The 13,483-nt window shown below is 54.3% G+C and overlaps 3 protein-coding genes across 3 annotated transcripts; 2 read left to right on the top strand and 1 right to left on the bottom strand.

Moving 5' to 3' along the window:
* Positions 1-1,053: 1,053 nt before the first annotated feature.
* On the bottom strand, positions 1,054-4,292 carry PG997_004523 (cortical protein KAR9-domain-containing protein; the record flags this gene model as incomplete). Its single annotated transcript, XM_066808838.1, has 2 exons — positions 1,054-3,847; positions 3,931-4,292. The coding sequence occupies 2 exons, from the start codon at positions 4,290-4,292 to the stop codon at positions 1,054-1,056; spliced, it is 3,156 nt and encodes a 1,051-aa protein (XP_066672456.1).
* A 5,059-nt stretch (positions 4,293-9,351) lies between these two features.
* PG997_004522 (uncharacterized protein) lies at positions 9,352-10,897 on the top strand (the record flags this gene model as incomplete). The annotated part of the gene is made up of 2 exons (XM_066808837.1): positions 9,352-9,740; positions 9,826-10,897. The coding sequence occupies 2 exons, from the start codon at positions 9,352-9,354 to the stop codon at positions 10,895-10,897; spliced, it is 1,461 nt and encodes a 486-aa protein (XP_066672455.1).
* Positions 10,898-11,801: 904 nt separating this feature from the next.
* PG997_004521 (Proteasome endopeptidase complex) lies at positions 11,802-12,720 on the top strand (the record flags this gene model as incomplete). The annotated part of the gene is made up of 3 exons (XM_066808836.1): positions 11,802-11,831; positions 11,898-12,048; positions 12,113-12,720. 3 exons carry the CDS (start codon positions 11,802-11,804, stop codon positions 12,718-12,720), a joined length of 789 nt encoding a protein of 262 aa, XP_066672454.1.
* Between the last annotated feature and the right edge of the window lie 763 nt (positions 12,721-13,483).

Below are 13,483 nucleotides of genomic sequence, written 5' to 3'. Positions count from 1 at the left end.
AGGAGGCTTACACAGCTTATGTCGGACTAAATCTTGGCCAATATAGCATTCTAAATGAACTGTCAACCGATCACTTGAAGTACCTTGATTCTGCCTCCATGCACCGTTTAAGTGGCATACACGTAATCGAATCAGATGAAGAGCACGTTTTGGGACTATGTGGTAATTCGTTATCATATGGACAGACAGACAGACAGTCCCTTGACTATTTAATCTATGTACACTGACAGAAGTCGCGTAGCTCGTGGCCCCAGCAAAACGTCTAGAAAGATGGGTATATCTCATTCCCTCGTAGAACCAGGTTTCGTCTGCCTTTGGCGTACGCTCCAACTCCTGCTTTCCTCTGCTTACTCGACTAACGATGCCGGGTTTAACCCCTCCCGGCCTGGCGACGACAAATCCCTGGACGGGGTGTTTTCCATCTTCCCTCGTCTCAGCCAGAGTTTTGTATGTATGTGTGTGAGTGGATGGTGGCGCGAGCGAGTAAGCAAACAATCAATTTCCTCCCAACCCCTTTTCGTAAGTAAAAAGAAAAGTGACATCTGAGTACGCCACGCAAAGATTCTAACCCTAACCTACCAATTTCGCCTTGCTTCCGTGTCGGAGGTGTGAACGTTTCGCTTGACATCAAGAAGGAACGAGTAAAAGAGAAAGAAGATGACATAAATAAAAGTAAACAGTAGAAGAAGAGAAAAGAAGAAAAAGGACTGGAATTAAGTGGTTGCATCTCTACCGATGCAATCTCCTTTTTTTCCGTCATGGGTATATTTCGCGCAATTGTAATGATATGATTGATCCGTGGCTCGGAGCTGTCCCCGACTAGCTGCTGTGTGGCCATTCCTTCCCGTAGAGTATCTCTCCATCGTTGTATGTATTCGATCCTTCTGGCGTAAATTAATGATGACATTCACGCCCGCTCCTCGCGCTCTCGGTATCTACCGTGCCAGAAGGAGACGGGCCGAAAAGGAAGAAAGTGCGGTATGGTATCGTTGAAGAACTCCTTTTGCTATAGAATTTCACTTCCAAAGGGGGCTTGCGTGCCCTCTAGATCGCTCAAAAGCGCCACCTTGGCTTGTTGCTGCCGTCTTGGTCGGAGCCAGTACTGCTCACATTGCTCAGCTTGCGTGCGGTCGAGCGCAGGCCAGAAATGCCCGCCTGCAAGCCTCCTGGACGCGCGCCACTACCGGCAGACGAGGCAGTGCTCGTCTTCAAGGTACTAGGTTGAGGCAGCATGCTGGTGCGTCGGGAAGTGGCCATGGAACTAGCTGACCGCCTCGTCTCGGCCGTCTGGCTTTCGGGTCTGGGTGGGTGGAATGAGGCACGGCGGTTGCTCAGAGTCGACATGGAAGCCTGCGTACTAAGTCGAGGCCGAGCTACCAGCGCCTGCTGCGCGTATGGACCTGGCGAAGATAAAATACGCTCTCGGAAGCTTAGCCGTGATCCGCCGGGTCTTGGCGGGGTAACCTCAGAATTAGGCGACCCCGTGCTGTCTCGGCAATGGGGTGTCCGTAGGGTGGGAATCTTGGAGCTTTGAGATGTGGGCGTGAGGGCAGTAGAGTGGTGTGAGCGAACCGGGGTAACACTCCTCTTGGCATACGGGCTGGGGGTCGTGAGAGTCAGGGGCTTGAAGTTATGGCCTACGTCCGAGTCCCTTGTGTTGACCACGTTATTCCACCGAGGTCGGGTATCGGAAGCATTGGAAGCCGACCGCGGTGCGCGGCTGCCGACGCCAGCGGGGGTAGCGGAAGCGCTCCGGGGCGGGGTGGAAAAGCTGGGCGACGGGGAGGACAGTGTAGAGACGCGGGACGTTACCGGTCTCCTGGTAATATGAGACGGCGGAGCGAGCGAACTCCTCCGAGTAGACGTGGGTTGCGGAAGATGGCTTCCCGTGCTTCCAGACCGACTCTTGCCTCCATAAGGAGTAAAAGGCTCCAACCCGAGGTTAGACATCACGACAGATGACGGTGGAGAGCTGCCGGGAGTCTCATTGCCGCTAGCAATGGTGGATCTGTCGTTGGACAGCAGGCTGGAGATGGAATCACGAAGAGTCTGCCCCCTTTTATCGGTTTGGATTTCTTCCAGCATGGCATCCAGCTCCTTCATCTGCTCCTTGACGTCTTGCCACTTTGTCTGCATCTCGGTGTGTAACCGGAGAATCTCCCCGTTCACGGTAAGCCGGTCTTTCACGCCCCTATCGATGATAGAAAGGACGCGCTCAATCGCTGGCCCATAGTGCATCTTCTTGGCCTCGTAACTTTCGATTTTCTTGCCCAGCACGGGTGGGTTTGTCAAGTGCATTCCCGAGTCCACGGATTCCCGCAACTTGTCTGCACTCCTTTCGACCGACTCGATCATCTTCTCCGCTTGACGGCCAGCACTGCGGAAGACGAGAATCCACTTGTCCTCACCGAGTTCCTTTCGCAAAGATTCGGCGTCCTTCTCCAGTTTCTTGTAGGCAGCCTCAAGTGTGGTCCTCCGCTCTTCCAGCTCTTCGCAGGCAGTTGGGAAGGACCTCGACGCTCGGGTCTCGAACACGGAGAGCCGCATCGGCAGGAAGTCCAACGAGGCTCGCAACGGCTGCATCCTAGCAAACAGAGCAAGAAGACTCCCGTCGTCCTGCGTCATGGTGGGGGTAGCAGGCGTAGCTGGACTGGCCGAGAAAGGAAGCAGGCTGGAGCGGCTGTTGCGGGCTGCTGCCGTTGGGTTTTCCTCAACTATGGTCTCGAGATCACCCAAGTCGAGATTATCCCCACTGGCGGCTGCCATGATTGACTTATGCCTCCGTTCCTCCATCTCGAAGACTAGGCGGGTGAGGTCGTCCATCTCGTTCTGAATTTCGCCAAGAACGGTGTCCCATAGCTCTTCCCATTCCATTGCGATCTCGACCTGGCTCTTGGCAGTTTTCAAGATTGTGCGTACCTTGGCCCATTCCATAAGAATGGACTCCATCTGCGTCACTGCTCTTTGGAGATCATCGCTCGAGACTACGTTGATGTCATTGCGGCACTGAAGTTCTTCGATGGCGCTAACATAGACATTGATGAGCTCCTCGAACCTGGCGATGGCGTTTTCAACATCCTCATAGCCCTCTCTGCCACCTGCGGCCGCCCATTCGACGTCGTCGTCACTGTCCAGGCCTCCGATTACATCGGTAGCTTTATGTATCCACATCCGGATCTGTTCAGCCGCGCTGATCAAAGCTCTGGTAGCTGTCTGGGCTGTTGGAATTGCCGATATCTTCCCCGACAGGGATTCGGCATCTGGTAACTGCAGCGACGTCAGCTGCGCTAGCTGGTTGGCGAAGGATAACCTGGATATGGTATATATGGATCCCGGGCGCTGCAGACCGAGCGGGTTGAAGTAGGAGGTGTCATCTCTACTGAACTCGGCAGGCGCAGTTCCTCCGGGCGGCGTGTCTTTGGGCGGTGGCGGAGGTGGCACTTCGCGCTCGAGATGTTCTTGCTTGGTGTTTGATAGAGCCTTTGTCCCGTTCCCATTGGTGTGGTCGGGCAGTCGGTACTTGTTTGTATCCATGTCCAAGGGAGCGGCGGCAACGATCTCCGGTAGGAGGTCGGGCTTCGCAGCCGAATCGTCTGCCTCGGGCGGCGGTTTTTGGGCGTCGGTCTCCCTTTCTGTCGGCTTCTCTTCGTCGTGGTCCTTCCTCGAAAATAGGCTGCTACGGCTCGACTTGGATCTCAGCAACTGAAGAGGGGCACCCGCACCCTTCCAGGGGCGACCGCGCCGTTCAACGTCAGCCGCGGAGCTGTTAGCCTGGTGCCTCTCGTCGAGCAGTCGCAGCGTGTCTTCAGGGAGCCGGCCGACAAGGGCGGGCGAGGGCGATGATTGCCTATCCGCCGATCCTCCGCCACCAAAACCAAGGGCTTTGAGGCGCGCAGCTAGGCCAGGGAAGGTTTGCGCGGGTGGTTGTACGAATTGTGGCGGCTGAGCGGTGTCGGCTTGCGGCCTGATGGTGGTGTATTCGGTGCGAGAAAGGCGGCAGCGTCGTCGAAGTGCTGGGGTTCTAGATCAAGCGGACCCAGCTTCAGCAGGTCGTCTGGCACATCGGAGAAGGTCAGAGTGCTTGGTTCTAAGGCTAGGTCGGCGTCGGCATCTTGGTGACCTATCACATTGGGTTTTTCGGGGTATCCTGGCGGCACCCTAATGGAGACGTCCGTGGGTTCTTCCTGTTCTTGCTGCTGCTGCCTCTGGAAATTAGAAGAAGGAGTACAATGAGCGGGCGCCGCTGCAGACCCAGAAACAGTCGGGTCTGCCGCGTGAGGTAGGCCTGTCATTTACACTGGACCGCCTGCCAAACCGCGGACCAATTTGGCAGCCTCTGAGCGATCGGGCTTCGAGTTGGACACTGGTACTGTAATCCCGATATGATAGGGCCCAGTTTCCCTGGGCTCGCTGCCTAATGCAATCTCCAGATACCTACGAACCCTGGTCAGCGACCGGGTAGGTAGGCTGTCAGTCAGTTCGAATCAACGGAATTTGCTGCGTGCTGTTACTACTTTCAGGCTGTTGTACTGGGGGGACGTGTAGGGCGCAATAAATGTAGATGACACGCGAGTGTTGGCCCGCTACTGCTGCAGTGCAGTGCGGTTGGAGGAGGAGCTTCTACGTTGGCGAAGCTGACTGGATGCTTTCGCGTCCGTCTGCAGCATGCAAGGCGCATGGATTGCAGGAGGGATAAAGTGTAGGGAGTGTGTGAGTGTCAGTGTGTGAGTGTAGTGTCAGTGTGTGTGTTGCGCGACGTGGCTCACCACTGGCCGGCAAGCAATAGTTTTTGTCCAGTGGAGTCGGGGGTGTCTAGATGATGATATCAGGCGCATTTATCCTACGGCTACGGATGCGCAGCTGTGTCGGATGGGTGGTCTTTTTGGGTTTCGCTTCGTCTCAACTTAAAAGGAAGACGTCGTACGTAGTCGGGGTGGCTTTTTATTTTTTTATACGGAGAAAATGAGGTAATCCGTAGGCGTAGAAGGTCGACAGTTGCAATTGGTTTCGCGTTAAGAAACACTTGCAAGACAAGACAGCCAGACGGGCGAATAGGAAAAATCCAAAGTGAAACAGGTGTCAGAAAAGAGCGACAAGAAAGGGAAAAACAAAGATATATCACCGTCGGCCTAACACATGGGAAAATGTTCCTTCTCCAAGTACTTAGATAGCTGGAGAGCAGCCAACCAGAATGACCCGACTACATGAGAGGGAAAGAGAGAAGGCGTACGGGCATGTGTTATGCGCTGGCGACGACGAGGGAAGACGCAAAGGAAACAAGAAAAAATGCGACACACGCTGTAATAGCTTTTGGTTTTAGTCTTTTTGGGGGGGGGTCTTCACTCTTGCTTTCCGCGACGACGACACGTTTACGTTGCATAGATGTTTGCTCCAAAGCGAGCCGATAGTCAATAGATTCATTTCTCGCCCGTCTGGCCCCCGGGGGAACGAGGTAGATACGACGCTATCCAGGCGCGCATCAACCTTGGGTGGGCTTGTTGCCAGCGAGCGCGAGCCAGGCCTTTCCGGCCAGTCACATCGTCGACTTCTCTCTGCTACTTCCTCATCCGGGTGCTAAATAATGTGACAATGCATTTGCTCCACGGTGGCCACGACCCTACAGTTGAATCCCCGGACTAGGAGGGAAACCAGGAACCAAGGATCGCCCGCCATCGCTAGGGGTAGTGCGCAATCGAAATTACACTGACCAATACATGATCAGGTCCGCAGTCGACACGTCGCGAGGATAAAACAAAAACTGTTGAGACACACGGTCCATGAGAGGCAAAACGGCTTCCTTAACACGATCATCCGAGATCAAGAGTGGTGTCTCTAAGTATACATGTTGGGTAGGTAGGGAAGCTAGGTATTCCACTGCTGTAATTTCATGGTTGGTTTCTCGCAATAGATAGCTACACTGGGCACTACGGATGCCCCTCGACGGAGAGCATCTGCTAGGAGTCGACTGCAGATGCAGATCATGATGTGTCATTGGATGGATCATGGATCTCTATTGATGGCTGCGACATCGGTCTTTAGGGTTTACGTTATAGATCATTGATGTGATATATGTATGAAACTGCCAAACGTTAGAGGGCTGTAAGGTTGAGTAGGCGGTACCTAAATAAGAAGTTTAGTTGCTGAGATATATGGATGGATGGGGGGGGGGTAGAGAGAGCTCTTATTGATCGCAGCTCTCTCTCTTTATCCCTGTTGCTCACGCGGGTCGGATCGACTCTCCAGCTCTAGAGTGCATACCTACATGTACATATGCGACATATCAATACATATTAGCATGGAGATGTTGTATCGATGGATCACTTGCAGTAGCAGCCCGACACGACACAATGTTCCATCAAAGATGCTGCTGAGTTCAGGGACGACGGAACTGTAGCTTAGCTACTTGCTAGGAGTAACATGTAAATTAAGTAGCGTTGGCAAGTGCACGGGTGTGAATGGCCGTGCGTCTCGGCTAGCAGTGGACCCTTTCCCTTCGGCTGGCGGAGAGTGCGATACCCCTGCAGGCAGGGCGGCAGGGCGGGCAAGGCGGCGCTGGCTCGTGGGTAGGCTGGCAGATTGCCTATTCTGTTTGGATGCACTGACGACAGTTCTATTAGTTGCCAGCGTCATATGTAATAAGATCACCCAACCAAGGTGGTGGGAAAGCTCGAAGACGTAGGAACGCATGTAACGCTGCCTTGCCTACCTCTTGATGTGCCCGGGGACCATCGTAGAAAGCAGGGTCAGTGTAAGGATAACCATGCCATTGGTTTGTTTTAAGGGTTCTTGTCCTTCCATCGAGTGCTAGATGCAAGTGAAACATTTGGAAGTCCTCGACCTGAGGGCAGCACTCGATATCATCGCTGATGTTCGTTACCCGACTCACATAAGTCAAATGAACCGACTTATGGACAAGTCTCCAGCTTACAGCCCCTCCCCTTGTGCAGGACTCGGAGAAAGATGCTGGATTTAGTCGAGTCGCTATGGGGTCCCGTCCTCACAAAACAGTACTGTAATGTAAGAGGTGAGATTACGTTGCTCCCACATCTGGCTGCATGGTACCTTGCATACCCGAGGAAGAGGCACCCAATATTCCAACCCATTATGGCCTTGGTGGCACAAAATTGGGAGAGGGCATCCCTGGCAGTGCACCTGACAATACAGATGTGTCCTGCATGCACTGCAGAGATTCGGGTGCGGTGATGTGAACACCTCTGCATCAGGTTGCACTATTGGACTCAATACAGCACATGAATCTCTAGATGAAGGAAGAGCCGCAGGAAGCAATGAAGCTGTACGTACTGGTTTTGTGCTGAACATTTACACCGATGCATATATACACATGTATGTATATTCGTGCATGTGGACGGATAAACACCAGGAGGTCTATTTATTAGGTAACGTCTGTCCGGTCCTCTCGGGAGCAATATGTACCTACCTGCCTTTAGCTTCTAGACAACCGTTGTCATCGCTTGCAATTCCAATCTACCCCTTTATCATCTTGGTCACTCTATCTCGCCGTTAGTATAAGATAAACCACATGTCAGCACGCGACGTATGGCTGATGGGAAGAAGACGAGTACGAGCGTGATGCTTGCAGCAGTGGCAAGCCCCGTCCGGCTGGTACCAGTGCTTTCTTCCGTCGTCCTGTCCTGTTCTGTCCTGTCCTGGTGCCTGGGTGCTCGTATGGATCGCTGGGAGGAAAACGTCGCCCGGCTCAATTTCTAGGGGTCCACAGGGTTCTATTGGAGTTGCACAGATGGGCAAATTACCACGTGGGAACACCGTCTTTTGTGCTGGGCAGTGGAGGTGTGATCATCACTCGTTGCAAGAGGGCCAAGTACAGCTTGAGCAGACTGACTCTGCAATCATCGAATGTTCCCTCACATTGGGACACCAAACCTTGCTGCCTGGACGGTCGGGACTAACACAGCGCTGGCTAGGTCCTCGGTATGATATCAATTGTCTCTCATTCGGCACCGGCCAGCCATGGCTTGAGTGGCAGAAAACGGTGCGTTGCATGCAACTTGCTTTTTCTTACATTTGATTCGACACGGCTATAGCCTCCTCCAGATCGCCCAACTCCAGTGTTTCTCGTGTATGTACAGATCCAACTCGACCCGACCCGACTCGTATCGCATCGGCGGCAAAACATTTTTTTCTTTTAAGATTGTGATTTGTTTGCAATGAACAGGCATGGTCGGATCAAAATAGAAAAGCAGCCGTTTCATTGGAACTCGGCTCCCTCCCCACACCCCATTCATTGCCCATGACCTGACTACTGTGACGGAGCGCAGCGGCACACACTGTAGTGGCAGGTAGTCAAGGTAGTGCAGTGGCAGCGCGCAACAGGCGTGTGTAAGTAGGTTTATGATTTATTAGAGCCCGACCCAATTACAGGAACATGCATGCATGCACCACCCATTCTCGAGAGGGGGTCAGCCGGGCGTGACTCTGCCACTCACATCATGGCATGGCCTTGCTGTGCCTTGCGGTGCCTTGCAAGAGTCGGGCCAACCCCTGACCCTGACGCTCTGGAGTCTGGATGAGGGCGTGCGTGCGTGCGGTGGTGGTGCACATTGACACATTGACACCGGCAGACCGGGCTGATACCAGACCAACTGATCTCGTCTCATCCAGGTACTGTGCTGTTGGTACCTAATGAACAGAGCAGCCGGAGGCCAGGGTAATCAGAAGGTACGGAACGCAACCTTTTTGAAGAAATAAATATTGTATTTGATGGATTGCATTTGCTTCCCTCCTGGCCGCCCGTTCATTCTCCTGCTACCTACTTCCTAGTTTCGATTCCCACGGTTTCCCTTTCTGCATGCTGCATTTGCATTTGCGTAGCGTCACGTTCGTTGTTGCCAATGGCCATTCTTCCCATCCACTCCTTAGATTAGTTTCCAAGTAATCACCAGCCCACGCTTCACCTCGACACCTTCTCCTCCTCCTCTTGTTCCAACACTCCGCTTCAGGCAAGAAGCGGAAACCACCCGAACAAGACAAGCCTTTTCCCATCCGTCCCCTTCTACTCTTCGCTTTCTATTCTGTAAATACCGTTACAAACTTGTGGTTCTTCAACCGATACTCAACTGTCATTTCCTTTTCTTCCCATATTCTTTTTCTTCCAAACCCCCCAATACCCCGAGCGCTGTATCTCTGCCGAGCCCGCCGGTCCTACCTACCTACGTTAGTACTGCCTCACTAGCTGCAGCGTCGTATCGCCACCAACCCAACCAAGACATCTCGGATAAGCTCCCTCCCACATGGCTGCCACCTCCAGCCAGAACACACCCCCTGTCGTGCGCCGCAACTCGCCCTCGCCCGAGTCGAGCCCCCTCGAAGGCCATGAAACAAAACCCCCGCGTTGTATCCAACGACTCTACCACCTCTCGTGGCTCCAGCACCGACGGCTCGTACCGCGACTCTCTGGCCAGTCCATCGCTCTCGCGCCAGTCGTCAGCCAGCTACGGCAACCCCAACCCCAAGCCCAATCCCAACCGAGCTTCAATGCAGAGCTTCATGGACCGCCCTGTCCGGCGGGGGTATACAAGACCCGAGGGCACCGAGTTTGCCGCCAGTGCCAAGCACAGAGAGAGCGTCTTGAGCCTGGGAAGCATCGCACATCTTCAGTACTACTTCGCTAGAACCGGGTTGCTGGAGGGGAAGGGAGGTCAGCTTGCCAGAAAGAGGAACCCGAGGGCCACTTTGGATCTGTCCTCGGTTGATTCATCCTCGTATCTCAACCCCAAGGGGCACGGGGTCGGAGGGCGATTCATCGTACCCCTCTCTGAGCAGCAGTCCAGACTATAATGGACACAGCATGGCAGGAGGGCCGATGGTCGAGTCTCCTACCGATGAGCAGTCCGGGTATGACTCGGACGATATTGAGGATGCCGATCCGAACGTGCTACCGCCGACTGTGAGCACCTACAAGCATCGGGAGAAGGTGATTCCCAAGCCGCCCACCATGGAGGAGCTCAAAGCCGAGTTGAACAGCACTCTGGATGCCGCCAGTCGGGTTTTGAAGCAGTCCATGTCCCCGCCACCCTCGCAAGCTACCAGCCCAGTGCCCCCCATCCCGTCACGCTCGCCAACCCCGTCCAACCCGACAAACCCGCCCAACCCACAAAACCCCAAGCAGGGCTGGGACCAGGTTCAAGGCATGCAGATCCTCGACACAATGACGCTGGCGATCCGGGCAGCTAAGAACTTCTACACGTCCCACGAGCAGCCTGAGATGTTGGATACTATCAGATCCGAGAAGGAGATTCGGGCAGACCTGCTTGCGGTGATGGAAACGCTCAAGCACATGGCCACGCGCAACTTTGTGGGCGGCCCGCGGGTGGACGAGCGGACCACCATGACCTCGTGGATTGAAGGGATCCGCGACATGCTGAAGAAAGAGGAAGAGATTGAGGAAGCCGAGCGCGTAGAGAGGCAAGGATGGGCGTGGCTCAGGGGCGACTGGACGGGACGGGAGATTGAAAGGGAACTGGCTTTCTTGCGGTCTATGGAGCCGGACGATGAGCCCCTTCCAGCCTACACACCGGCCGTCGAAGCGGCAGAACTGCCGACGCCTTTCCTGGAAAGCCTACAGAACGGAGTACGGCTGGTCAAGCTGCACAATGCGACCGTACGCAAGTCCAAGAGACGATTTGGAACGATTGGGTCGTACCACGTCGACACACAGAAGCCGTACAGGTGTGCTGACAACCTCCGATACTGGATCAAGGCTGCGGAGCTCCGGTGGGAGGTGATATTGAAGGTAGACGTCATGGGTGTTGTGTACAACAACAGTGGCGATGTGTGGGTGGAGTTGGAGGAGGCGTTGTGGAAGTGGTGCCGCAAGGTGCGCGAGGAGATCACAGCCGAGCTGGTGGCTTCAGAGTGAGACGGGGAAGAGGGGCTTGAGACAGAGTCACGATTCATGGTTTTGTTCTAGAAGAAGCTGGCGGGCATTTCTGGTCTGGCGGCTTGTTGCAGATAAGATATATATATACCTAGGGACAGGCGCGGCGTGGGGTGCATTCAGGGCGACATCCAGGGAGATATCCAGCGATACATTCAGGGAGACGCTTCTCCGAGGTTCATTAGGTTTTGAAACGATATACCCCCGATGACTGCAGCAGCATCACCGAAGAGAGGAAGGAACATCTTGGTCTCACATATTTTCTTTTTATTTTGTTTCTGTTTTTGGTTTTTTTGTAGAGACCATGGACACATTCACATAAGTAGCCCCTTGGCCGGGTGAATTTGATTAATAAATGTTTTCAGCTACAGACAAAAAAAAGAAGAAAAAAGATTTCCAAGTCCTTCGCTGTCAGCTTCATTGCATTCCATGCTGACTGACTCTGACTGACTCTGACTGACTGACTGGTTGGTTGCTGGCTGAATAACACCATGTCTCCTGCGGGCGGATGTGGATCCGCTTTGGACGTGGGTGGCCCAAGCTCCAGCTCCAGTTCCAGTTCCAGCTCCATTTCAGGGCCTCTCAGTTACTAAGGCGAGGGCCCGGTCGGTGCAGGTGCAGGTGGCCGGCTGCGAAGGCAGAACAACCGTGACGACGTTGTTGTAGTGCCTTGCCGCCTGTGGACTGATTGACTGTAGCTACACTACATACAACCTTACCTTCCGAGCCTCACTTTCCCAACAGGCCGGCTATCGACCCGTTTCCCAGACCGTCTTCATTTACTTGTTCTTTTGACGACCGCTCTCTGCAGTAATTAATTGAGCGACGCATCGTCAGCCATCGTCCGGCAACACCCACCCTCCCGCACCCTTCAGCATCCAGCACCATGGACCACCGTCCGCAAGCCTGGGGTCGTGTGAGTTCTCGACGGGGATTTGGCGAAGCTCTGGAGACTCCTCGCTAATACTTCTGTCCTGCATAGCCTCGTGACGATGTGTACGGCGCCTACGATGCTTCATACATGTCAACAAACAACGGCCCGACACAGCACACACAACAGCCCATCGTGACAGGAACATCCGTCGTCGCCATCAAGTTCAAGGATGGCGTAGTCATTGCTGCCGATAATCTGGGTGAGTCTTGTCCATGTGCCCTCGTTTTCCTCTGCTGACCCAGAATCTTCCCCCATCTGAACAGCCTCGTACGGTTCCCTCGCCCGCTTCACCGACGTCAAGCGCCTGCGCAAGTTCGCCGGCACCTCGGTTGTCGGCTTCGGCGGCGACGTCTCCGACATGCAGTACCTCGACCGCCACCTGACGGAACTCGCCATCGACGAGGCCTACAAGTCGGACCCGGGCCACTCGCTCAACGCCCGCAACCTGCACAAGTACCTGTCCAAGCTCATGTACCACCGCCGCTCCAAGTTCGACCCGCTCTGGAACTCGCTGCTCGTGGCCGGCCTCGACGACGACCAGAAGCCCTTCCTCGCCGCCACCGACCTGCTCGGCACCACCTTCACGAGCCCTTCGCTGGCGACGGGCTTCGGCAGCGTCCTGGCCCAGCCCATCATGCGCCGCTACGCCCCCGACGAGGAGTCGGCCGGCCAGCTCACCCAGGAGAAGGCTGTCGAGGTCATCAAGGAGTGCATGAAGGTCCTCTTCTACCGCGATGCCCGCAGCATGGACAAGTACAGCATCGCCGTCATCACCAAGGACGGCGTCGACCTCAAGGAGGACGAGAAGCTCGAGAACCAGAGCTGGGCGTTCGCCGACCGGATCAAGGGCTACGGCACACAGACGGTCTAAGGATGGGGGATGATGGGAGGATCACTAGCCACACACCATGGGAAGGGGGTTATGTATTTCTCGTGATGAATTAGAGAGAGCTCTTTGACGATGTACGATACGCGCCCAAGTACTCTCCGTAGCTGCGGCTCGTGGCTGGTTTCGCGAGGACCCAAGGGAATGAATCATGGACCTCATTTGCCCTCGGAATAACTTCTCTTCATGCCGCAGGCTGGTTATATCGATCGAGTTGGCAGTTTGCGTGACGACATCGTGATCTATGTGAGCCCGGCCCTGAGCCGGCCATTTATCTACTCGAGATCTCATATACATACCCATTAATGATTGGTGTCCAAATGGCCCATCTGTTGTGGAAGTGGACGGAGTTGATACCTTCGTCCTCACTCAGAATTCTAACAAAACCACATAAGCATGTTCTTGGTCGAAACCCAGCACACCAGCAATATCATGGGCGGGGAATGGAGAAAAGGTCCCAAACTCGACAGCTGCTGTAGTACATTGCTGCCGTATTATGTGGCAGCCATTCGCAAGCATGGATACGGGGATGAAAAGAATGACAGACTCGAGAGCCATTTCCACCGCAAGAGATTGTTTCTCTCCGCCCAGGTGTTCACGTAGCAAGTAACAGATTACGGCAAGGACCCGAGGAAAGGCGTTTGGCATACATCACAAGCAGGTACTGAAGTAGTTGTCGCGGCCGTCTCAGGATATGCCATCTTAGTAGCAGCAATATCCTCTCATGAGACCAATGTCCTTTCTATTA

The sequence above is a fragment of the Apiospora hydei genome (assembly GCF_038363865.1).
Source record: "Apiospora hydei strain CBS 114990 chromosome Unknown utg000004l_segment0_segment0, whole genome shotgun sequence".
Classification (NCBI taxonomy): domain Eukaryota; kingdom Fungi; phylum Ascomycota; class Sordariomycetes; order Amphisphaeriales; family Apiosporaceae; genus Apiospora; species Apiospora hydei.
The sequence above is the reverse complement of the archived record's forward strand: the minus strand, read 5'-3'. Positions and strand labels throughout refer to the sequence as shown.